Source organism: Sparus aurata, chromosome 21, assembly GCF_900880675.1.
Source record: "Sparus aurata chromosome 21, fSpaAur1.1, whole genome shotgun sequence".
NCBI lineage: Eukaryota > Metazoa > Chordata > Actinopteri > Spariformes > Sparidae > Sparus > Sparus aurata.
The window spans coordinates 18,144,979-18,170,960 of record NC_044207.1 but is presented as its reverse complement, the minus strand read 5'-3'; the positions used below and the strand labels follow the sequence as shown (position 1 = coordinate 18,170,960).

Below are 25,982 nucleotides of genomic sequence, written 5' to 3'. Positions count from 1 at the left end.
ATGTCTTTGAGGGGACAATCTAATCTCTGGGACGCATGGCACATAAACCTGAGCATCCCAGAAGGCATCGGCTGAAACACTTCCTAACAATTGAAGGGAGACATGTCTCGGAGACGATGATAGGTCGAAAACTTAACAGTAATGCTTTCAGGCATTTTAAAGTATGAAGTGATTCAACTAGTTTTTGATTAATTAAAACAAAGATATAAAGAATATAATGATACTCAATGTTATTTTGATTATAACATTGTTCAGTCAGCAAATCAATGTTTAGATTTTTTCCCAGGTTTACACCCTGCTGTTTTTTTTTCATAAGGACTAGTGGTCTTCACAGGTGCAATATGTTGGAGTTAATCAAACACCTAACCAAACCCAACATGCAAAACAGAGACCAAATCTGTGTAGACCTGAGGACAATTAGACCTGATAAAAATTGATTCAACCCAAGACAATAACAGAGAGAGACTGCCAATTCCTGCAGCGGTATGATGCTATCAATTAACAAGCAGCCGTGGCCAAAAAGAGCAGCAATCCAATAAGGATAATGTCCCAGAACCAAAAATGTAGAGTCAAGTAGAGGAACTTTTCCAGTGGAGTCTCCAGCACAATGCACAATGACCCAATCAGCGCAGCCGACTGATTAAACTAACGTCATCACTCTTCTCTCTCCTGCAGGGAGAGCGTCAGGACACGGACGGCTTTGAGGAAAGAAACGCTCAGGTGCAGTTGGAGAAGGCCAAGGTACTTTCTTCACTATTTCATCATCAGCTGACCCGACTCACAGACTCATTTTCCAGAGAGGCTGCTCTCAAGGACATTATTACATCACAGGCAGGAAACACAGACATAAGGACGTCGGATTAGCAGAGCAATATTCTGCTGTTAAAATGACTCACTGCAGTCTTCCTACTCGTCAGCTCGATGTCTGAGAGGGATGATAATAATGAAGGATATTGATTATCGCTGGTTCAGTTCAGCGGACAGGTTCGTAGCAATATAGCAATTTTTACACTGCAACAAGACAAAGTGTAGTTTAACAACAATTCAACGAGCCAACTTTTGAGATATATATGAAATGTTACATTGTTTTTGCAATGATAAAGATATACAAGGACAGTTATATTCAAGGTAATAAGAGTACAGGAGAGCTCTTAAAGTGATATTCTGACTACATGAATTACCTATCTGTGTCATGGTTCCCATTAGTATGCAACTGTTTCTGTTGGCATCATGACCTCAGAGGTCATTACACAAATATATCAAATTATCACAGCTGATATCAAACTCTTCGCCTGTGAAGCAGCGCCGGCTGACACACGTCCCGTTGCATATTGAATTAAATCCTCCCCAACAGATTGAACGCGCTCCCACTGGTGTTCTGTAATGAAGGCGACAAACACGCTCAGCCCATCCCCTGCTGACCCCGCAGCCTCCACCACACCACGGCCTCATCTTTCCGAAGTGGAGTAATTAGCAGCTTGATCTGAATGCCACTGACGTTCGACTCTGATAGGATTACAACTCCAACAGGCATTCAATCAGAAGGAAGCATGCACTCGCTACTGTGGAGCACAGAGGAGGACACAGCAGAGGTTTGGACTTGTTCACAGATGGAAAAGAAGCAGGCGTCACTAATAACAGTAACGATCGCTCGGTTCTGCCCGAGTACCCCAGCGGGCCGTGCTGATATACTAACCACCCACTGAAGCACAAGCTTGGGGTTACTAGAACCCCAAACCATCAGACTGAGACTGTCCTTATATCGTGGAAACATCTGAGAAGCATCATATCCCAGTTCACAAACCCAGCAACACACTGAGGCAGAAACTTGTCCATACTAAGGACAAAACACCAAGGCTTAAACAGCCTGGAATGCACAGATTTGTACATTAGGGAGACAAAACAAACTCTCCATGAATGAACGGCACAACAGCGGAGGGCCAACTCCTCAAGACAAGACTCTGCTGTCCACTTACATCTGAAGGAGAAAATCATTCCACTTAGGACAACAATGTAAACATCTTGGCCAGAGAAGACGGATGGTTGGAAAGAGGAGTGAAGGAATCCATCTATGTCAAACTGGAACAGTTGTCTTTGAACAGAGGAGATGGCCTGCAACATTACTTATCACCCAACTACAATGCAGTATTGCGTTCCCTCCTCAGACAACTTAACAACCATTCACACCTGTGCTCACCTCGCCCTAGCAACCCACATGAAGTTCAACGACCCACGAGTGGCCCTAGAGATAGAATAGAGATTAGAATAAAACTTTGGCAATTTGCCATACAAAATAGTCAAATACTAATGCATTATACATTAAACACATACACAGGACAAGATTCATATCACTTACACTATCATCACAGATCAGGCTGGTTGTAGTTTGTTTAAATAGTTTTAAGAGACGATCTGTGTTTGTGCTGCTTGGGGAGACTAAACCTCGGCCCTGATGGAAGCATCTGGATCTCGACGCATAAAAGATGCTAAGTGTCCGAAACAATAGTCTAGAGGCGGCCTTCATTTCTTACAGATACCGAGGTAACACCTGTAATCTCACAACACTGCATAACAATTCTTACCAGTTTGTTCTTGCTGTTAAGACTCAGACTACCAAACCAGCAGACATAGATAAGGAAAGAACAGACTCAATAAAAGCCAAATAAAACATTTTCATCAATGTCGGTGTCACATTAAAACTTCGCAATCGATTAATATCCATTAGACATATGTTGATAACATTGTTAAATGCTATATTCGAGAGCACAGGTAATATACAATTACAAAAATACATTCTGTCTCTCCGTGATACCGGATGGTTCTGTAGATCTGCAATATATTTTGCCTTCTATGTTTTCCAAACAGTTTTACATTAATTATTAATCTTCCTCAAATAAGTACGGTCACATGCCTCCATTTAGAAGCTGTTAATAATAAACTGCAAAGCTGTTTCTTACTTTAAAAAAAAGCACATGACCCACATACAAGCAGTGGTGGTAGAAGTATTCAGACAGGAGAAAACTCTTTTCCGCTGGTGATTCCAAGTGGCGTTATTGTGTTGTTTTCTCAGGAGTAGCAACTACACACAGCCAAAAGGACAAATTGTGAGTTTATTAATGTATCAAGTCCTTAATGGAGACATGAAGGCAGATAGAAAGGTATTAAAATTGACTGTGACATCTGTTAGTAATATTAATTTATGTCCTGTGTCCCCAGTCCAAGCCTGTGGCATTCGCTGTACGTTGCAACTTCTCTTACACGCCAGCAGACGACGACAACGTTCCTGTACCGGGCCAGGCCGTCACCTTCGAGGCCAGAGAGTTCCTCCATGTCAAAGAGGTTTGAAACACAATCACGGACACACACAATACTGAACCACACAGAGGTGGATTTACTGCAAAGAAATAAATGTGAGCCAGATCCATGAATCAAGCCTTTAATTTCCTTTTTTTTTTTTTTGTTTGTATTAAATGAGCAGAAGTTTAACAATGAGTGGTGGATCGGGCGGCCGGTGAAGGAGGATGGCGTGGTGGGCTTCATCCCCAGTCCGGTCAATCTGGAAACCATTCTCATCAGAAGAGAAGTCCAGGCCAGGAAAGCTGCCAAGGCCTTAGCCAAGTATGTGTGACACGTTTCCACCAGCTTCAGTACACTGGGGTTACAAAAAAGCACACGAGCCCACGCTGTCGTGTGCCGAATTATCTTGTAATCCTAATAATAATCTTTATTGGTCCAGCACAAACAAAACATCACTACAAAGTAAAATACAGCGGATTATATGACATTTTAGGCATTCAGCTGACACTCTTTTAAAATATCCACAGATTAGCAAAAGTGCATTTGTCACCAGAGGGGGGAAACACACCAGGAACTGTTTTGTGAATGAAAGCAAAGCAAGTGTGAGCGGACTAAACCACAGCTGGTTACTATATCAATCTGGTTCTTGGTTGGAAAGTTACTTGAAAACTTTAATCCATTGCTCATAAATGCTCCAAAGTAATGAAAATGGATTACATTTGAACTCAACTGCAAAACTAATGTGAAATTACGTGTTATTCCATCAAAGGCAGAATTGAAGGTTTCCTTTTTGTTCAGTCAGTAGGTTGTTTTTAGTCTGATCAGCCTGGCAGGCAGAAAGATCCACTACAGACTCTCAGACTTTGACTTGACCCAGTTAGGCTGGAAGAAACGCATCTAGAGGATCTTGGAAATTTGGCTCTGGCTTTATCTGTGTGTGCCGAATCACTTCAAAGGATTTACTCTCTCCGCTTTATATAATGCTGTCTTACATAAGTGCATATATAGTGTGTAAGAACAAATTATTTCACTGGAGTGAAACATAGAGCTCTGTTTTCACCGTGACTGACAACTGTGTTTGTCTCCGTTTTTGGTGGGAAGGATCTGAACTAATTCAGGACTTTTCTCTCTCCACAGCAAAGCTGCAGCTCAGCAAACCCAAGATATGAACGCAAAGAAATACACCCCTCCATCTCAAGGTCAGTGTGTGCGCAGAAAAAAAAATCTGTGAAAGTATTCCTCGCTGTTTATTTTTTGATACATGCTGCGTTAACATTAGATGTGTCTCTCTTATCCGTCTGCATGAACAGCCAACCAGCAGGTGAAAAAGAAGCCGGTAAGTGACTGAACATTTGTCATTCTGTTGACGTCTCTTTCGTTGTTTTAACATAGTGAGGAAGACCGCTCGATGCTGTTGAAGGCTCCAGCAAAAGGCTAAAAGCAGGCGTTAAGAGTTATAGTCACACAAACTTATTTGAGTTCCGTTTGACTTCACCCCTCACAAATAAAATATATTATTACTGTCATTCAGAAGTATTTTCCAAAAGTCTGATTTAACAGTTTCAGACATTGGATGGATGAACTATTTTCTGTTTGTCATCTACTTACTGTACTTGCCTCATGTGGAGCTGAAGATATTGTGATGAAATACTGCTTTTGTATATTTGAAAGTCACTTACAAAAATCAGACTTGAGTAAAAGTCTTAAAGTATCCAATATTAAATGTACTAAAAGTACTAAAAGTATCAAAAATACAAGTAATATTGTAAAAATGGCAAATTATCCGATCTTGATAATCTCTCTGATAAATGGAATCACTGATTTGTTTGGGTTTTTTTTTTTTTTTTTTTATCTGATTGTCAATATAATGAGTTAATTCAAACATGCACCCAACTGGCCCTGATGCAGCATGTAATCTGTAACTAGAACTGAAAGTTATGAATTAATGTTGTGAGTAAAATGTACAATATTTTCCAAAATGTGGCGAGAGTGCAGGTCTAAATGACCAGAAACCAGAAAACCTCACCTATTTCAGAGCATCTTCTGGACTTCTCTTATCAACGGAAACAAAAAAGTTTGTTTTTTTTAGTTAATGTGGAGATACTCTTTAATCTTATTGCCGGAACTTATTTATAAGATAAGATCCTCTTGACCACTGACGGCCTTTCTGCTGGACAGGGTGAAATACAATATCCTTGGTTGGCAAAGCTTTTTTAATGTATGTAAGGAATACACTGCGGCTTTTAAATATATCTTCAATGCACTTTTACTGATACTGATATGTTGCTTGCCGTGTAAACATGCATTCACAGTAACTCGCCTTTATTTCATTTACTGAATCAAATGTGTGTCTCTTTGTGGCCGTAGGGGGAGCAGGTGGCTATGTATGATGTAGTGCCTACAATGCGCCCTGTGGTTCTGATGGGACCGTCACTGAAGGGCTTAGAGGTGAGTCTGCCTCACACACTACCATGATTTAAAGATGAGAAACCTAATCTAGTCATTTTGAATAATTATTGGAGTTTCATTTTAACATCCATGTTTCCTGTTTAATTCCAGGTTACAGATATGATGCAAAAAGCACTGTTTGACTATTTAAAACATCGATTTGAAGGCAGGTAAGTTCTGATTTAAGTCTTCAGTGTCATGCCTTTTTATATTGAAGACGATTAGGGACACTGGAAAAATAAAAAATTTGGGTTCCAGCTATTTTTTCACAGTTTTGACCCATTTCCTCTAAATTCTGATTTAAGTCTCATAATCTGAAAATCTGAATTAGAAAAAAGGCAGAAGTTTAGTATAAAGTCGAAATTGTTAGATTGATACCAGATTTAAAGTGAATAATAAAAAAAAAAAGCTTAAAGTTGAATTTTGAGGGGGGCAAAAAGTCAGAATTGTGAAAAAATAGAGTCAGAACCCATTTTCTTTTCCCTGTGGCCTAATCCTCTTTTGTAATTTTAAAATGAAATTAAATCATGATGAAAATCAAGACAGAGTAACAATTCCCATTTCTGTCTCCTCTCCAGAATCACTATCACACGGGTCACAGCGGACATCTCTCTGGCTAAACGGTCCATCCTCAACAATCCGGGCAAAAAGGCCTTGATGGATCGGTCGAACACCCGCTCCAATTTAGGTACGCGGCTGTACCTTCCCAACCTGAATCCAGCAGTTGTGAAAAAAACTCTCTTTTATCTGTTTGTAGAGTAAGATGGTTGGGGTTCAGAAAGTATCAGTGACAGAAAGTAAACTAAATCGACGCCTAAAATAACTTGTAGTAATTGTTTCAGCCGTCTGGCTCTAATTGTATTGTCCCTTGAGGAAGAGCCCACCCACTTTAATTAGTTTAAAATCAAGCGACTGATACTGTCCGACCCAGGTATGAAGCTAATGTGTCAGACTTAAACTGAAACATGGTGCGGTTTGTGTTAGGATCAGCTTAGCATTTTTGGAGAAGCACTTATTTGCTCTCCTGCAGATGGAAGCCGCTCATGATTGTACGCAAAATATGAAGCCGCATCCAGCAGCCCGTTAGCCTAGGAAAAAGAGACAAGAATAGCCTGGCTCCATTAAAAAGGCTTTAAAGACACACATCTGCCAGCATCTCTAAAGCTCACTAATAATGATGTGTAACTGTTTGATTTAGGCTAGCTGTTTTCAGTCTTTATGTGATGCTAAAAGAAATAAAATCTGCTGCTGGCTGTATGCTCAAGATGAGCGTTTGAATGTGACTTCATTTGCAGAATAGCGAAGAAGTTGCAAAGTGAAGTTAGACACAAGTGGGTCGCTGGATTGTGCCAGTGAAGGCTGTACAGTTCTGTTTGCTGAATGGCTCCTCGGTGACATTGTGCGGTACGCTCAGTTACAAACGACAGGCTGGCAGTCGAACGGAAGCCAAATAAGATTTACTTGGTTTTTCTCTACTCTTGTCTCTCTCATTGCTCTCTCATCCCAGATGCTGCCGGTATGTATGACTGAAAGCACTGGCAGTCCTTGTGTGTTTGTATTCCGTCAGCTTCCTTCCTTCCATCACCTCATGTCAATGCCGACAGTCACTGCTGAATGTGTAGATACAAACGGGCAGATGTTCTCTCCTGTTGACTGTATGTTAGTTGGCTTACAGATGTGTAAGATGTAGTTCAGTGTTTTGCTAATGTTTGTGAGTCCAGCCACAGCCGCTGCCTCCCCCATACCCTGCATCATGCTCTCCCTCTAGTGGCCAATCTTTAAATTACTTCTCCCATCCTGGCTCTCTTAAAAGTGTAAGTCCACCAATTTTAATTAAGGTGTGTTACACCTTAAAGTGTGTCACACACCTTAAAGTGTGTAACATTAAAGTGTGTTACAGTACAGGTCTTGAGGAGTATGTGAAAAACAGTGGTGTAAACTCTTTTGTGGCTCCAGAAGAAGCTGCATGTGATCTGATAAATAGTCTCCAGTGATGTCACATAACACAATATAACACAATTGCACTCACTGACAGTTTCAAAACAAATTAATTAAATCGATGGGACAGAACCAGAGATATCCACGCATTCTTCTTTCATTACCCACAATGCAACGTAGCCCCGACTGACATCACTGGAGGATATTAATCAGATTGCACAAAGATTTTTCTCCTTCTTATACAGTGGTACTCCCCAGGACCTGTAAACACACTTTAATGTGTAAAATTGGTGGAGTTACTGTTTATCAGATTGGTCACCAAGGAAAATAAAGGAAATAACACTAATTTAGGCCGTCTCGTTAGCAGGCAGTGGTTCTTCCTAGGTCACATTTACAGCTCTGTTCTGTACTTTTCACCTGTCTTGTTTTCTACAACAAAAATACTTGTTTTTGTTTGTTTGTGTGTTTGTTAAATTGAATTTAGATGTTGTTCTAGGGATGTCCAAAATGTTTTTCCTCTGCAACTTAAATCTAAAAGTGAACCACAGGTCAAAATCAAACATCAGTGTAAAATTTTATCCCAAGTTTCTGACATACAGGAGACATTATATAATTGTACGATTACAATTATATGTAAGGCCAACGTTAGGCCTCGCTTTGACCAGCCCTGTTCTAGAGCTTTTGATCACATCACATGGTATTCCTCAGCGGGCAGAGTTTCCCAGGTAAATATCAGGTACAGATATGTAGATTGTAAATCGGGTTTCCATCCTTTTGAGCACTTTAAGGACCTGTTGGCTTCCTGTACTTAGGAGACTGTGTGAACGCAATAGAAAGCTACCTCCTGTTTGTGTTTCAAAATAGAAGATTTCATATTTGTATCCATATTCTTGCATCTTGATTAATAATGAGAAAAACAATAAATACATTTAAAATCATTCCAAATGTTTACATAGAGTAATAATGTAGCTGTTTCAAATAAATTATCAAGAAATAAAAGAAAGAGACCAGTGGTAGGAAAAAATACAAATTGTAAGTTTATGAGTTATCTGTGAAAATGTGGCATCTTTTTATTCCCATTCAACCTTTATTTATACACGCTGGCCCAGTGAGAGCTGTAACTCTCTTCTTCATGTGCGCCCCATGTATATAGGAAAAGAAAAGATAATCACATTGAAAATACACAAATCAGCAAATACTACATATATAATGATACGACCGAAATGTTAACATGAAAAACACAGTTGATGGATTTCCTGATCTTCTGTGTGGAACTCCTGCTTTAGCCCAGATCCAGGGGGAGGTGGAGCGTATCTTCGAGCTGGCCCGCAGCCTGCAGCTGGTCGTTCTAGATGCTGACACAGTCAACCACCCTCTCCAGGTGTCCAAGACCTCCCTGGCACCGATCCTAGTCTATGTTAAGATCTCCTCACCAAAGGTGAGCTTCACCAGAGACCTTCCTACTTCCTCCGGACTAACTGCTGCTCAGTTCTCATCGTATTTTGTTTTGTCATCAGTGTTTGTTAAATGACAACCAACATTATAACCCTTCTTCTGCCTTTCTCTGCTTCCCTTTTCTCCTCCTTCTTTTCTTCCCTTCTGTTCTGTAGGTGTTGACGAGACTGATAAAGACCAGAGGGAAGTCACAGACCAAACATCTCAATGTTCAGCTGGTGGCAGCAGACAAGCTCGCACAATGCCCACCGGTGAGTGCCATCTAGTGGCCACTGTCTGAAATTGATGGAGTTGAATAACAAATTTAAAATTTTAATAAAATTTTATCTTGAATTGATTAATTGTAATGTGATCATTTGAGATATTTCAATAGTTGCACAAAGCATACATTTATGTTCATCTCTGTAGTTGAAGTTGGTAAAATGGTAATAAATAGAAAGAAAACAGCTTCTTCTGGTTTTTTACTGCCCTTGTTCCTTTTTTCCTGTAGGAAATGTTTGATGTCATCTTAGACGAGAACCAGCTAACTGATGCCTGTGAGCACATTGCTGATTATCTGGAGTCTTACTGGAGAGCCACTCATCCTCCAGAGATGGAGGCGACCAATGCACTGGTAGCCCATCTGGCTGGGAATACACTGCCCACCAACCCATCAGGGATACAGGTACATGAGAAACACTACATAGACAATGAAGCTACAGGATGTAACATCACTTTGACACTTTCATGTCATCTCATCTCATCTCGTCCTTCTTATCTCCTCTGCTGAATGTAGAAAAACTGTTTGCAAGGCGTCTTATGAGCTCAGCAGGAATGTTTACTAGACAGAGGAACTTTGCATCTGTGCATTGCATCGTGTTGCATCTGTGCTTGTTCCCACTCAGCCATCTAACATTTTCATTTCATTTCTCCTAATCCTACTGTTGGAAAGTTGAAGAAATGATAGGCCTGCCTCTGGTGAGTGAGATGTCTTTAAATCCTGCTGTAGCTGAGTTTTCACCATCCCAATGCAGTAATATAGATGAGTTACAGTAGCACCTTCCCTCCCTAACGATGGTAATCTTGGCATGCAGAATTTCTGCTGTTTGCGGTCAACATAGGCCAAACACAAGATATACTGTATGTCATAGTGTTCAACCTTTAAAAGACTAGCTTTTTTCTTTATTTATGTTTGCTGTCGGGGGAGCATGAGTGAATTATCTTGCTATCTAAATTTAGGGTAACTAACTTGCATTTGTCATTCATCTTGACAATTTATACACTAAATAATTGATCAAGTAATAAATAATATAAAAAATCAATTAAATAAAAACCACAAAGTAGTTGCAGCAGATGTAGAACAGATGCTGAGAAGCCTGAGGTAGCAAGTGTGTCTGTTTCCATGTGAGTAAGTGCACAAGGCCCATGGTCCAATAATAAAACTCATTTTCACAATGCCTCTGGTGTGATGCCAGTTTAGGCACATGAGGGCCAGCTGCCTCCCCAAAAGCAGCTGTGGGCATGTGTGTATGTATGTGTGTGTGTTAGAGTTTGTGCGTATAGACAGTGTTGTGAATAAATAACCCAAAAGTCACACTTTCAGTGTAAAATAGTACCTGAGTAAGCGTCTTAAAGTACCTGATGATAATAAATGTACTCAAGTATCAGAAGTATGTTTTTTTTTTTTTTTTTTGTGGGGGGGGGGGCAATTAACCCTCAAACCCACGTAGTTTCTTCCTCTGGGCCAACAGACAAAAGTTGTATCTGAGCTTCTTTTGTCTTCATGTTATAGTAATGATATGTTTCTCTGCTTCTATGACATCTGTTATGATTTACAATGTACTCTCATCTATATGGTTAGTAAATGAAATAGAAGATTACCCCCTTTTCACTGTAAAAACATGTGAAATGGATAATGTCGGGATAATGTCACACTATAATGAAAGGATGTAACTTGCTCATTAACGGGCAAATATAGACAAAATGTCTAAAAAATACAAGAACAGAGTCCACAGTGAAATTAAAACATCAAATTTTGACTGCCGTTTCTATATATATATACTGTATATATATATATATACATATATATATATATCTACATATATATATATATATATATATATATATATATATATATCTACATATATATATATATATATATATATATATATATATATATATATATATATATATATATATATATATATATATATACACATATATATATATATATATATATGTATATATATATATATATATATATATATATATATATATATTTCTGGTTAGCATGCTTACTTCAGTAGACATCTCTGCAACACAACACACAGACTCAAATGTATTCACATTCTCATTCTTTTAGGTGACTTTTGAATGTTTTTAATTAATTAATTAATTAATAGTTAATAATTAAAATAATGAAGCCAAAGTAAGTATCAAAGGTACAAGTAAAACTGACCTGTAGTACAGTATTGCAGCCTGTTTTTGTGATTCTGCTAGCTTTCTACATGTGTGTGTCCCTCATATGCATGTATGTGACCATTATGTTCTATTGTCTTGTCCCAGGAAGGGCAGAAACACAAGAAGCCAGCTGCCCCCAAGAGGAAGGGTTCCCGGGAGAACCACCTAGACCAGGAGCCCCCTTCAGCCGCAGCACAGGAACAGAGGGCGGAGGAGGGCCAACAAGAGGAGGAAGAGCAGCTCCTGAGGACTGAACCAAAGAGACCCCAGCACGCCCACCACCATCACCATCACCACCATAACCACCACCGCCAGATGGAGCCTCACACCCAGCACAACCAAACATCCGGTGGCCCGGAAGTACAGCAGAGCAGGGAGTACACCCAGAGGCTTCCCCGCAGGCACCTCCCTGAGGAGAGGGAGGAGGAGGTGGAGGGTGTGGTGGAGGAGGACGAGGAGGAGACTCGCTATAACCACCGGGGCCACAACCACCACCATCACAACAGCAACCACCACCATCACCACCACCATCACCACCACCAACATCACCGTGGGAACAGCCAGCCACATGTGGAGGAGGACTATGAGCAGGAGCACAACGAACGCAACCGGCAGCACAGGCATCACGCGCATATTCCACAACGGACACACCACTCAGATCAATATCCTGCACACAATCATCACAACTACCACCACTACCATGGCAGAGACAGGGACAGGGACAGAGACAGAGATAGAGATAGAGATAGAGATAGAGATAGAGACAGAGATAGGGACAGAGACAGAGAAAGACACAAGGACAGGGAAAGAGACAGAGATAAGGACCGAGACAGAGATAGAGACAGAGATGCACGACAATGGCACAGGGATTCCTATATACACCAGTGACTGCGTTGTTTCTCTTGAGGGGCCAGCACATGGTTTTGTGCTGCTCCGGTTATAATGCACTAACGGATGTGGCAGAGTGGTGTGTCCTCTTTGTAGACTCCTCGTATTGTTTGCCATTTTTACCCTCTGCCACTCACGCTCACACATTTTGTCCTTTATTTCTTGTTCTTTACCCAGATGGATATTATCTATTATTGTTGTCCGTCTTATTTTTCACCTCATTCATATGGCCTCGTCTGTGTGTATTTTTGCACAAACATTAGTCAAGTTAAATGCGGTGGTGTGCTCGTGCAGCGTCCCTCCCTGAAAATGTTGGATTTCACGTCGGCCACACAAATGTACAGAAGCCAAGGATGGTCATGGTTGATGTTCTCCTGTTGCAGGTTTATGAAAACGCAGTCTCATACAAAAGTCATGCAATAAATCCTACTTTTATTAAGGTTGCAGTGTTCAGCATCACAAACTACATGCTCCAAAACGACCATACAACAAATCAATAAGGGAAACTGATTGAGAAAAGACAACAAAGGTCCTTTTCTTGATGTATTTCAGACAGAAGAATAAATGTCTTGCATTGAGTTAAAAAATTAAATTTAAAGTGACCACGAGGATCTTTTTGTTGTTTGATTCTCACGCCCCCTTTTGACAAAAGCAGTGCGACACCAGCTCTGTAACAGATCATTTATAATTATCAGTGGAATCACAAGACTGTTTCATAAACACTTAAGAGTTCCTCGGAGTCACTTTGATTAACCAATTGGTCGATAAACAGAAATATAATGATAAATAATAATATCTTGCAAAATTATCTGGTTTCAGCCTCTTAAAAGTCAAAGTTGCTCTTTTTTCCCAGTTTTTTTTTTTTAAAGACGATGTCCGTTGTGGTTTGTTGGTTGCACAAAAGGACACAATTGGAAGACTGTAAGACAATATTGTGTTACTGTTTGAAATTTTTTCTAGGGGTGTGCATCTCTCCTTTAAAAGATGATCCAATATGCGTCACAATACATGGGCTTTCTTACGATTCAGGGACCATTCAGTGCGATGAAATCTAATACAGTTATGAATATTTGGTCATTAGTCATTATTTTCCATAAAAAATGTAAATAAGCCATTTATTTTAAAGTGGCAACACTTGGGAGTTTATTTGATGTACTTCATCAATGACCAGGGAATCACAAGTATTTTTGATATTTTGCGTCCAGTTTCTCTCCTTCCAGAGAAAATCAAAATGTCTTCCAAATTACAAATTTGACGATTCACTGCAAACCATGTTGCAGATGTTGTACATGTTGTTCTTGTTTATCCCTCACAGGTAACAATGTCCCAATGCAGTTCTCATAACAGGTGTCGGGCCAGTGTCATGCGTTAAAGCAGGTGTCCTGCTTTGACCTTTGACCTTAAACAGGATTGGAGAGGGTGCGCCAAATTAGCAGCTGAGCTTCAGAAAACATCTGTAAATTTAATATCTGGCCACCCACCATTTCATAGTACGATATAGTCGCATTTTTAATGTTAAAACTGATCTCTGATTCATTTCAGTGAATCGCTCAATCCCTATCCACACACTAAATGGTCAAAGACAGTAATCAGCAGATTAATGGATAATGAAAATAATCTTTTGTTGGAGCTCAAAAATGGTTACTACAAGAAAACATCTGTTATCCAGACATCATGAATCATTTACCTTGTGGTCTCAAGACAATGGGATAAAATTACTGAAACAATGGCTCGTCTCAGCTTCCGTACAATATATGCATTTTATGAGTTTTGTTTCTACAAAGTTACACAATGGGATGTTTTGTGAAATGTTCAAATAACTGTGGGGAGCAACAGGCTTGTGTGTCACATCTGGCTCTGTCCCCATGTGTTTAAATTGGTGTCCTTTCAGAGGCCAACAATTTATTTTAAACAATGGTATGGAAAAACAAACTATTTTTCTACATGACTCTAAAGGGAAGTCATACTGTGCTTCCTACTTTTCTAAATGGTGTTCAAGCATATCTATTGACTTGCATTTGCTCTGTCTGGAAGAATGAAAAAGCTCTTGGTGACACTGACCTGTGCTGTATGCTGGATACTCTATGCATCTTTTTGTGATAAAATGTATTGCTTGAAAACAACCTCTATGCATTTGTACATACTTCATAACTGCCTTGTTGGGTAAATATAAGGACAACCAGAGAGCCCGTTGCACTGTTTGGTAGAACTTGACCTACTGTGTATGATTACTTTGAGCTGATGAGACTGAACCGACTCTGTTCCTTTCAAAAGGTTTGTTTTGTTAATTTAGTTTTGTTTTGTACAGCATTCAGATGATCATTTTGACAAATATGCATTCTATTGTTGAGTACCATTAAAATGTAAAATAAAGACTGTGTTAAGTGAGAGTTCATGTGAAAATGGCAGAATACTGACTTAATACTGACCACTGACTTTGTAAGTTATATAATTTCAAACTGAGAGAATTTCATATGAAGATAGATATTCTTGCTTATAACCTACCTTTTAAAGTGTGTCAACCTGCAATAACTATTCTTGGCCACTTGAGGGCACTGTTAACAAGTCATGACCACAGTATTAAAATATTATGCAAAGATGGCAAAGTAACATCGGCGGGGCCTTAACCAGACCAGTGTCGCCCTGACAGTCTGTTAAGGTGAGGTCTGCAGTTTGTCATGGAAGGAATGAGAATGAGAAAATGCAGGCCTGGTGGAAGAAGCATGAAGTTGCATGAAAAGAAAAGGGCTCCAGACTACAGATTCCTCAGTTTGTGCTTAAGTACAGTACACAGTCACATACCATACTATTTTGCAATCTAAAGAGTTGGATGCTTTTGTCCAAGAAAATAAGTAGAGTGAATACTGAACTTGTCGGATGGCCAGAAATACTTAAACACACCTGCCATGATAACTTAATGTGATTATATGTTGTATCTCAGGGGTTGTGTAAACACCACAGAAAACATGAATTCTAAAGTTAACCACTTTAATAAACCCTGTGAGCCTTTAAAGTTTAGGAGAAGGTTAATGTTGTCTTCTGTAAAACATTTTTTGTTATATTTGCTAAAATTGTCATTATGATCTGATAGTAGATTATAATACAGGTCAGCTGTGTAAAAATCCACTGTCTGTGGGTCCGCCCAGTGGCTGTAATTTGATTTGCAAGAATCCACCGCTGGAATAGCCACAACCAATCAAAACCAAGGGGAGTGTCTGAGAAGTGCCAATTATGGTCCTGCATATGCTGCTGGCAGCCCCCCTCCCTCACACAGTGCTAGTCCGCAGTGCCCCTCCCCGCGCAGGCGCACTGCCTGCTCTCACCTGGTCAGATACGTTCAAGACCAAGTCCAAACTGTAAACAATAGCAAAGAAGCAACTGAGCAGAATATTGCCCAACCATTGCCCATGCCAAAGAGGAAGAAATAAGAAAGACCAATGAAGAAAAGCAGCATAAAAAGAAAGCATTGGACAGAGCCAGAAAGAAAACAAGGATAAATATCAGAGCGTCATTTCAGAGGTGGAGGGAGCTGCTAGATTTGTAAAGACTCAAGAGCGAGCAGAGTTGGCCGCTTTCCTGCTGGAAAAGTAAGGACCCCTGCTTTTTTTTATTCTGTTGTTTAACCACAAGGTTAAGATGGTGGTGGTTACAGTAATACTTTTAACAGCGCATATCGCCTTATGATGTTGCAGTTGAGCTTTGTAGCTTGTTGTCTACTGGTTAGCAAAAGTGTCTTTTCAAGTGATCGGGCAGTTACAACATTAGTTTGTGTTCTGTATGCTCTGAAGTAGTGATGTGCGAGTCATGAACGAATCGTTCAAAACTAGTTTTACTGACTCTGGAGTTACGAGTCATTGTCTCCACTAACTCGTTCACTGACTCACCGCTGCTACCACCAGCTAACAGCAAAGAGGAGACATGCCACAACTGTTATTCTAACTGCACTTGCGTAAATGTATCACGCTAATTGCTGTATTAGCTCCGTGGCTGAAACAACAGCTCTGGTCATTATTTCAACTCAACTCCCCTGAGCTGAGCTGTATCACAGGCTGATACAGAAAAAGAAAGATTGACTGACCCAGTAGCGCCAACTCGCTGCTCCGTTCCGTTCAGGACGCAGCATGTCAGACTCGCCGTTCACAGGCAGCTCACAGCTCACTCGCTCTTCCTCCCAGCTCGCAGAGCCCCTCCCTTAAGGCCCCCACACAATACCCAGACGTCCAACTGCCTTATCCGACCACTCTCCGACCACTCCGTTGCCTCTTGTCTGACCCGTTCGGCAGAAAAGTTGCATTGAACACACCGCTTCGACGTGCTGCCTACGCCACAGTAGCGTGTACGTTCTGCGCTTGCGCGAGATGCAATAAGCGGGTGGTGCTTGTGTTGTGAGTTGTAAACGAGAACCTTATGCACGCAACTCTCTTTACTTTCGATCAAAACGAAACTTAACTATTTCCGATAAAAAACAGCTGCATACTAAACATGCAGCGAGGCATTACCAAACTTACACAAATTAATTCGTCCTGAATGGACGTAACAACTAGTCTGGTGCCACTACTGCAAAACATGAAAACGGGGAATGACGGAACGGAGTGCATAGAAAAACAAAGCGCACACAGTATTCCGTCCCTCCCACACACCGCGCTTCGCCAGCACACCGCCAATCAGAACGGCCATTCAGCTGGCACACAACCAATCAGTGGATCCAATGGCTCAGACGTCCGTCGGCCCTCCTCCTCAGACTTCGCATGCTCAGTTGGATCCGACAACGTCCGCGTGGCTCCGAAAGCTTCCGACAGAGCCGAACACACCAAACATATGTGTTCCCGACCTCGTCCGAGTCTCTCCAAACGCTTCAGACGTCCAACGGTTGGGCTGGTGTGTTCCTGCCTTTACCTGAAAAACTTGCTGCTCCCCGCCGTTCAGGACTCAGCACCCCAGACTCGCTGTTCACAGGCAGCTCAGCTCACTGCTCTCCCTCCCTCCCTCCCTGCTCCCGTGCTCTCAGAGAGCCGCTACCTCACCTGAGCAATGTACTGCTACGCTCCATTCACGGGAAGTCTCTGAGTGATGGTGCAGAAATTATTCTCAATATAAAATCATGTTTGTCTTGCAAATGTATGTATGTAAATAAAAAAAAAAACTACAACCGTGTTGCTGTTCCTCTCCTGCAGTTCCGCCCCATCAAGTTACTAAGTGACATTTAGAAAATCATAGAGTGTGCTGCACACTCTGAGTGACTGACTCAAGTGACTTGAAAACCTGATTCACATTAGTGAGTGACTCATACAAACTTGAGTCAGTAAAAGGAGTCGAGTATCCCATCACTACTCTGAAGTGCTTGAATTGGTTTAGAGAAATAACGTTACTCATGCTTCAGAAAGGCAGCATGACGTCGAACCGGGTAATAATTACCTGGTAATTTTGTCTACCACCATGTGAGGAATATTGTTTGTTACTCAGATTACTACAGTGATTGGCATGAGGCACTTGTCATTGTGATTTAGTTATATTGATCATAAATAGAACTGCAGCTGTATATAAAATCAGGGTTTGCCCCAGTGTATTATTACATTTACCAGGATAAATGAACAAAGGCAGAGACGTTTAACCCGCTGTTTCACCTGTTGACCAGGAGTGCGACGTTGGCTGAGCCACGTGTCGATAAGGCTGCTAGCATGGATGTTAGCTGCAGTGGCAGAGCAGCCTTCTCCGTGCCATGATGGGAAACATAGAACCAGCAGATTGATTCAAAATTGGTTTGTGGACCTGAAATTCAGCAGTTGGCTGTACCTGAACAATTATGGTAAGTTCTATTTTGTTTGTTTTGTATTATGTGAAAATGTTAACAATATTAAGTGCGCTAATTTCACAGTGGTTTAGTAGTAAAATGCCGCTATTAAATTCAGCATTACATAAGGTATGGCGGTAGTTGTTTTAATGAAGTCAAAGTTTTGGTTTTAGGTACGTTTTGCCAAGTCTGTCGCAACCACCGCCAGCGGGCAACGCAGGGATCCTCGACCAGAGCTTTTATTGATGCTCCTTGCACTACTTAGTGCACTTAGTGCACTACATAGACAAGATGTGCTAAACACTCATGTTGGGTCTCTCCACCATCGCACCAGCATCAATATGGCAGCAAGCAGAAGAAAATGTAAACAATGCCACATTGCTTCAAATGTGAATATATGTCTAATAATGAAATATTTATTATGAAATATCCAATAGTTATCTTGCACTGTTTTCATGTTGTAGGCTTGTCAATCCAAAGCATTTGAGCTAATGATTAATATGGAGCATGAAGCCATAATTGGTGGTTTTAAATGCCTTAACTGGCTCCTAAAGCACGAAATTGCCCACCATACAAATTACGGAGCCTTGCTGGATCTTGCCAAGCTGCTTGGCTGTGATTACTTCTCTAAACCTCAGGTAAATGATTAAAATGTATATTTTGCAATGTTGACAAAGTTTTCAAAATGAATATTTTGAAATGTTGGAGATCCTGGCCGTGGTTGTGGAGCAACCAATTCTAGAGACCATCTGCCTCTCTTGTGCCATTGGCCTAGAGGTGGATGAGTCCACAGATATGTCCCTGACCAGGCAGCTGGATATACACATAAGGTACTAATTTTACATTGAGTTATACATACAGTGAGACATACAAATCCGACCTTAGGCTAGATAAATTAAAATAATATTTATTTTAGGTTCCTGGACAGAGAAGGCCAAATTTTTTTTCAGTTCCTGGACATGGTGCCATTAAATGATGGGAGGGCAGATACCATTGCAAAGTAGTGATGGGAACGGCAGTTCTTTTTTGATTTGTTCAAAAGATTCGTTCACCGAATCGTTCAGTGCTCTCCAACTCCCTGAACTGATAAGCAGCCAAACGATCCGTCATTCAGTTCATGATTCAGCCCTGAGGTTCACGTTCTCTTACTGAGGCACGGTGCGTTCATGGACTATAGTACACAATCATTCGCGGGAGACGCAGCGCTGCTTTGAGTGGTAACGTTATACATGCACTAAAATCATTACACGGTGAAAGTGTCCTCTGTGCACAGTAAAATCACTTAACATAATGCTACACGGATGTTAGCAACACAGCGCTAATTTTAGCAGTATGGTTACTGAACGTGAATCAACTCCTCTGCCCTGAGTGAGTGAGTGAGTGACACAGCGCCACTTTCAGCACAGTACATGAGCGAGAATCACGTCCTCAGCGACGCGAATCATGAGTGAGTGACAACGCAAACGTGATTCACGTCCTCAGCAGGAGGTCGTTTGTGAACGACCTGTTGAAGACGTGAATCACGTTTGCGAACATGAGTGATGGCGCGAATGTGATTCACGTCCTCAGCAGGTCGAACGTGAGTGACTTTTACTGTGCAGTAAAATCACTTAACACGATGCTACACAGATGTTAGCAACACAGCGCTAATTTTAGCAGTACAGTTACTGAACGTGAATCAACTCCTCTGCCCTGAGTGAGTGACACAGCGCCACTTTCAGCACAGTACATGAACGAGAATCATCACGTCCTCAGCGACAGTTCTCTGTGTGCAGTAGGTTTGCAAATCATGAACGAATCACATTGCGAACGTGAATCACGTCCTCACAGTTCTCTGTGTGAGTCGCGGCAGTCCCACTCCCGGCTGGCATGCTCGCGGCTGAGCTCAACTGAACTGAGAAAGGAACGAATCAGTTCATGAAGTGATTCCGTTTACTTCGTTCACTCAAAAGATTTGTTCGTTCGAACGACACGTTCGCGACCGACACAACACTATTGCAGAGGCCATCCATGAGGTAATCGCAATCAAAGCCATACCAACAGATCAGATTTTTGGTGTGGGGACAGAGGGTGCTGCTGTGATGACAGGTATGAACTAAATAAGTTTAATTTTATGTATAGTTCTATGTATCTCTAACTAAATAGTGATTATTGTAATATATATCGTTAAGGATGCCAAAATGGTGTTGCCCAACAGCTGACAGACTCTTGGTCACAGCTAGTGTCTGCACTGTGCAGCACACGGCCTTGCTCTTGCGTGTAAAGATGATGGAGATAATGTGCCATTCGTGCAAACACTTTTTTTCAAATATCCAGTCAACTTTTAACATTGATTTAATGCAAGGCAGTATGGAACCACTCTAAATTCTACTACATCATCAATCTGTTACCTATAGGGCACTACCATCAGTCAGTTGCTGGCCTGTGTCAGGCACCTGTCCCAAAAAAAATAACATGCTTTGCCTGTCCCGTCCCACTCCTGGTAAAATGACTCCCGCTCCCATCCCGCTCCCATTTTTTTTTCTTCTTCTATTAGGATCTATTTAAATTCCAGCTAATGTATTCATTTAAATACAGGTTTCAATAGGAATGTATCAAGGGTATTAACCATGTTATTATTATCATGGTGTAAGTCTAATTTATACATTTTGAGTTGGCTAACAAATGATAAATGACCAGTTGCACTTTGAAAATTAATATTAACTAATGCTGAAGATGACTAAAATATTATTTTCACCACTATTATCCACCTGGACATTGCTTGACTGAAAGGCCTCTGGGTCTGGGTCTGTCAGGGTCAGGTGGGGGAATTCTCTCCTCTCTCCGTTTCTTTAGTTCCTCGTTTTCTTCCGCATGATTTCTCACGTGCTTGAACAAATCTGTAGTGTTACCACTGTATTTTACCCCCTTCTTACAAATGATACAGGTCGCCGTTGTGTCATTTTCGGCCTGAAAATATAACCACACGGCTCCTCTTTGGCTCCGTCTCTGTGTTGTTGCATGCTGCTGGCTGAGCTGCTTCAGTGCTGCTCCGCTCTGTGAGGAGCGACACTTGAAAGCAGCGGACACAGACAGCAGGTAGCCACTTTAATGAAACCGCCTCAGTGCATAAGGGAGAGAAAGTGAAACTAAAGTATCGATCTCATTACACTGGTAGCAACTAAATATCAATACCAACGCGGGTATCAGTATTATCAATATTTGGATTTGATCCGCCCAACCCTAGTTCCCGCTCCCGTCTGCTCCCGTTAACTTTTGATCCTGTACCGTCCCAATCACGTGATTAATAGTAAAGTTGACTCCCATCCCACAAATGTCAGCCTCTAGTGCAGACATTACTTTAAAGGCACACCATGCAGGATTATCCTACAATTTAAATTTATAGACGGACTCACAACAACAATCCCTCTCATTCATCACGTTTGACCCATTCAGTGTGTAGAAGTGTCTAGATCTACTGTCACATCCTTGTCTGGCAAGGTCTTGACATACATCCACATGTTGGGTTTAAAGGGGCCTTCATTTCTGCACATATGTCCATAATGTAGCTGTGTTCAGCCTCAGAAAAATTAGACTAAGTTAACTGGCTAACTATACTGAAGAAGCCAAGGAAAGGCAATGCATAACAGTTGCCTGCAGAAAAGAAGCACTGCTGCCACCAATGTAATCGAACATCTGGAATTTGCCCACATGTAACAGATGCAGACAAGTTTCGCCTTACGGCATCCCCAAGGGTACACACTACTTTTTGGGGTCTTTAGTCGGGGGGATGCCTTTTTAAATCACTGTTAAGATGACACAGGGCTCAGTGGTTGATGACTCAGTAGTTGATGACTGATCAGTGATGGAAGATGGCAGCATCGTAATAATGGTCTCACCTTTGGGGATTTTGCATATATATCCTCTGCTGCGCTGTGTGGCTGCGACCCATTTTCCATCTGTAGCTCCAATTGCACCATACCTGCTGCCAGAAGTTTCTCTCAAAGCCCAGTTAGTGTAGTCCATGGCTGTTCTATCTAACCACAGCCACATGCCTGGAGACAAATAGAAATTCAGTGTGTTATCTCAGTGGTTGTTTTACCAGATAAAGCAGTACTTTTCTTCTTTTGACGTCAAGAGAAAAAAGATTCCAAATGTACATGTATAACCTATAACCAAATCTTTCTATCTAACATAATTTTCATTGTGAAAAAAAAGGAATTAGCAGCTATTTTAAAGCTACACAGAGCAACATGAGCATTTCTGTGAGTGTGTGTTATTTGATTAAATGATCAATGTCCTTTTAGGCCTGTATTAATCTTAACCAAACTGATGGAAATATAACGTAATTAAGATGGAATATGCTTTCCTATGTTCACCACCAGGACTTCCAGTAACTATCAAGCTTCATGTTACTTTTCATTAATAACTGATAATGTGTGTGTACCTTTGCGAGTTTTGTACAATCCAATCCAGAACATGGGTTCACTGTCTTGGAACATTTGGATATTGCCATGAATGAACTCTTGCTCATGTGGATCTTCAATGCTGGCTAGAGCTCCACCTTTACAAATAATCAAGCAAATGAAATAAAAGCCTTTAGTTAAAGCTCGGCACAGCTGAGTGACTGAGAATATCTATTAGAGAACCCTCAAAAATACTTACCTTCTCTTGCGCACTGGGCTGATGCCAATGGCCACTCAACATTTATTTTGAGAAAGAGGTAACAATAACCCCTAAATGGGAGCCAGCTGACTGTCTGGCCTCTGAAGATGAATACATCTGGGTCATCAGGGCAAAATCCTGGGAAATCGCTTGACTCTGTTGGTGGCACATCTGTGAATAAGAGAAACATTGAGATAGATAAATAGATAGATAGATAGATAGATAGATAGATAGATAGATAGATAGATAGATAGATAGATAGATAGATAGATAGATAGATAGATAGATGGAGGGGGTGAGAGGATTGTCCATGATTGCTAACAGTTTTGCCAGCATCCTGTCCTCCGTCACCTCTAGGGTGACAAGCTCAGAGCCAACAGCAGACCCTGCCTTCTTGATGAGTTTATTCAGGCTTTTGGCATCTTTTGCTGTAATGCTTGCACCCCAGAACACCACAGCTACGGAGATGTGCTTCTTTTTCTGTTTTATCTTCAATATCTTCTATCTTTATATATATATATATATGAATATATATATATATATATATATATATATATATATATATATATATATATATATACATATATATATATATATATAAGAGCCCTACCTGTTGTCTTCATACAAATGCTCTTCATTTTCCGATTGCAATCAGCAGTCTTCCATGTTTTATCCACATCCACATACACACAGGGTTGATCCATTCTTGGTTCATTATAATCCCAGTTGGCTATGGTGATACGCCAGCCGTCAATATATCTGAAATATCCTCCAGTCTGAAAGCAAAGACAGTTCAAACTGCAATTAACATCAATCATTCAAACTACATTTAGATTATTTTTTCAAGGAGTTGTGAACATGTGTGATTTTTACAGCAAATGATGAACTTGAGAGAAAAGCATAGAAGAAGTTTAGCTTTTAAAAGCAACCATTGTTTATATATATATATATACATATATATATATATATATATATATATATATACATATATATATATATATATATATATATATATACACGTTTGCTTTTACATAAACAGTAGTCAGCGAAAGTTTGAAGTGACAAGCAGAGTCTAGTCATATTTGCTATGTGCAGTTTGAGAGGCTTCCTGCCCTGTACCTCTGCCTTGTTCAGTCCAATCCACAGAGGAGCTCTGAGATTCATAACCTTCAGCTCAACATAGGCCTGTGACCACTCATTTCACACGTTAGCCAGTTGGGCACCATCACCTTGACAGTGTGCCTTGGCTGCATTCCAGGTCATTGGTAGAGTAACAACCTTGATAGAGTCATTGATGGAGTTGTTGGTTCAGGAGTGTCTGGGAGAGAAGGGTCTGTTTAGGGTCAGAAATTGTACAAAATTAGTTTTCCCATTCATGTTAATGTCGGGCTCTGGTGTATATAAGATGCTTACTAGTCCTTTCCTTGTTCTTGCGAGAAATTACCCACCTAATTCAGAAACAACCAGTTTGAATATACAGTTTAAAATATAGTACAAAACATCCTAAGGTTGCATTGTTAAATTCAAAGAAAAAGTGACACAAGAAATTGTCGTTGCTTTTGTAAGATTGGTGCTCATGTGGGCAGAATTACCCCAGAATGACACATTAGTGGATTGATATTTGGTCAGATCTCCACTAAGGCCTGTGCAAAAATCAAGTCTTTTTCCAAAGCGATGAATTTAATCTGAGTTCCAAATAAATACATGAATGTGCCCCAAAGCAACTTGCATGGAACAGAGCTATGGTCTCATAGGGATGGGTACGTAAACGTGGTATTATAAGCCTAAATTATTGCATCAGGATTTTAAAATCCTCCTTACTGTACACATACTGATCACAATGTCAAAAAGCAACATCTCGTCCTGTCTCAACCCAAGCCTGGACTTAATCAAATCATGTAAATGAGATTTAAGAACAATATAAATGTTCATTTTGTAACGTGATAATGTTGTTGTTTTTTCTTTCGTGGCAGCAATATGCTTCCTTTATGACAATACTTAATCCTTTAATACTTGCATCCTTTGATAAACCCTTTATGTAGCAAATAAAAATGGACAATACTGTACCAGTTCTTGTCTATTAGAATTACTTAAGGCCATAGAAAAGTCATATATAAGAAAAAGAGTAGAACTTGGGCTCACCAACATTTCGACCACAAACAAATCCAACGGTGTCATTGCAGGACCGTTTTGTCCATTTCCCAATACCTATGTTGGGATCCGTAGTCATGGCAGCACACTCTTTCTGGTGAAAAAAAGTATGGTGAGGTCAAGGGTCATTTTAAAGGATTCCCACATACTTGACGAATATACTGTAACTACTGACAAATTTGGTTGTATTTCCCATTACAGTCTCAAGAAAGTATTACCTTTTGACGCATGAATGGTCTGCCATATGCCTTCAATGTAGATTCATGATGTTAGAAATTTGTATGAATACAACAGAAGAAAAAATATCACAAACAATACACATGCATTACAACTGTCATGTCTCGTCTCCCTTCTGTCATACCTGTTTGTTTTTGTGGTGTCAAACTCCCCTCTGGTTTCAGATCTTTTCAGACAAATGTCCCAGTTTGCAGGGCTAATACAGGCATTCTGATTGTGATTCCTATCCCTGTGTGTTTTCCCATTGTCCGCCCTTCCTACACCTGTTTCTCATTGTCCCCACCTTACTTGTGTATGTAGTATGTTAGCTCCCTATCTTCAGTGCCAGTTCGTCTTTGTCGTCCGTAGCAAGCATTCCAGCATTTCTCCCAGCGATAGCCTCCCTGGTGTTTGTTTACCCTGTTTTCAATCCTGACTTGCTGACAGCTCTTTTTGGTTTTGCTGACTGATTTTTCTGTGTACTGTACCTGTCTTCAGTAGACTGTTCGCCTTTTAATTAACTGTCTTGAGGCATGCATCTAGTCTAATCTAGTGTGTCAATAATTTGTAAAAAATCAGAGTAATGTTTGTGTGTCAGATTTGTAACCCCAGCATGTCATCAAGATGTCATGTATGAAGTCTTCAAGTCAAGACAAATAATTACAATGAAATTTACAATAAATGTGTTACCAGATAACGGCGATGCCCCTGTAAT

The 25,982-nt window shown here is 40.6% G+C and overlaps 2 protein-coding genes across 5 annotated transcripts in view; one reads left to right on the top strand and one right to left on the bottom strand.

Annotated features, from left to right (window-relative positions):
* Positions 1–14,868, top strand: part of cacnb2b (calcium channel, voltage-dependent, beta 2b) — a 40,041-nt gene extending 25,173 nt beyond the window's left edge. For 3 of the 4 annotated variants that reach the window (XM_030402489.1, XM_030402491.1, XM_030402492.1), the window contains exons 2-14: positions 676–741; positions 3,217–3,339; positions 3,479–3,618; positions 4,435–4,496; positions 4,608–4,633; positions 5,665–5,745; positions 5,857–5,915; positions 6,324–6,433; positions 7,253–7,261; positions 8,970–9,121; positions 9,294–9,389; positions 9,629–9,802; positions 11,683–14,868. In XM_030402489.1, the coding sequence (XP_030258349.1) occupies positions 676–741; positions 3,217–3,339; positions 3,479–3,618; positions 4,435–4,496; positions 4,608–4,633; positions 5,665–5,745; positions 5,857–5,915; positions 6,324–6,433; positions 7,253–7,261; positions 8,970–9,121; positions 9,294–9,389; positions 9,629–9,802; positions 11,683–12,465 (1,881 nt within the window). In that variant the 3' untranslated portion in view covers positions 12,466–14,868. The remainder of the gene's footprint in view (positions 1–675; positions 742–3,216; positions 3,340–3,478; positions 3,619–4,434; positions 4,497–4,607; positions 4,634–5,664; positions 5,746–5,856; positions 5,916–6,323; positions 6,434–7,252; positions 7,262–8,969; positions 9,122–9,293; positions 9,390–9,628; positions 9,803–11,682) is intronic. The other variant, XM_030402490.1, reaches the window with a different exon arrangement.
* LOC115572435 (macrophage mannose receptor 1-like) lies at positions 8,698–25,297 on the bottom strand. Its single transcript, XM_030402493.1, has 8 exons — positions 25,270–25,297; positions 25,043–25,145; positions 24,020–24,233; positions 23,511–23,676; positions 22,901–23,071; positions 22,683–22,799; positions 22,135–22,290; positions 8,698–9,414 (listed from the first exon to the last, which is right to left on the bottom strand). The coding sequence occupies exons 3-8, from the start codon at positions 24,062–24,064 to the stop codon at positions 9,401–9,403; spliced, it is 669 nt and encodes a 222-aa protein (XP_030258353.1). The 5' UTR covers positions 24,065–24,233; positions 25,043–25,145; positions 25,270–25,297; the 3' UTR covers positions 8,698–9,400.
* Positions 25,298–25,982: the final 685 nt, after the last annotated feature.

Coding starts and splice junctions, on each gene's coding strand:
- LOC115572435 (XM_030402493.1), bottom strand. CDS start 24,064: ATGAATCTCAGAGCTCCTCTGTGGATTGGACTGAACAAGGCAGAG. Junction 23,677..24,019: donor TTGGACTGAACAAGGCAGAG/GTACAGGGCAGG, acceptor CTTTGCTTTCAG/ACTGGAGGATATTTCAGATA. Junction 23,072..23,510: donor CATTTGTATGAAGACAACAG/GTAGGGCTCTTA, acceptor TCTTATTCACAG/ATGTGCCACCAACAGAGTCA.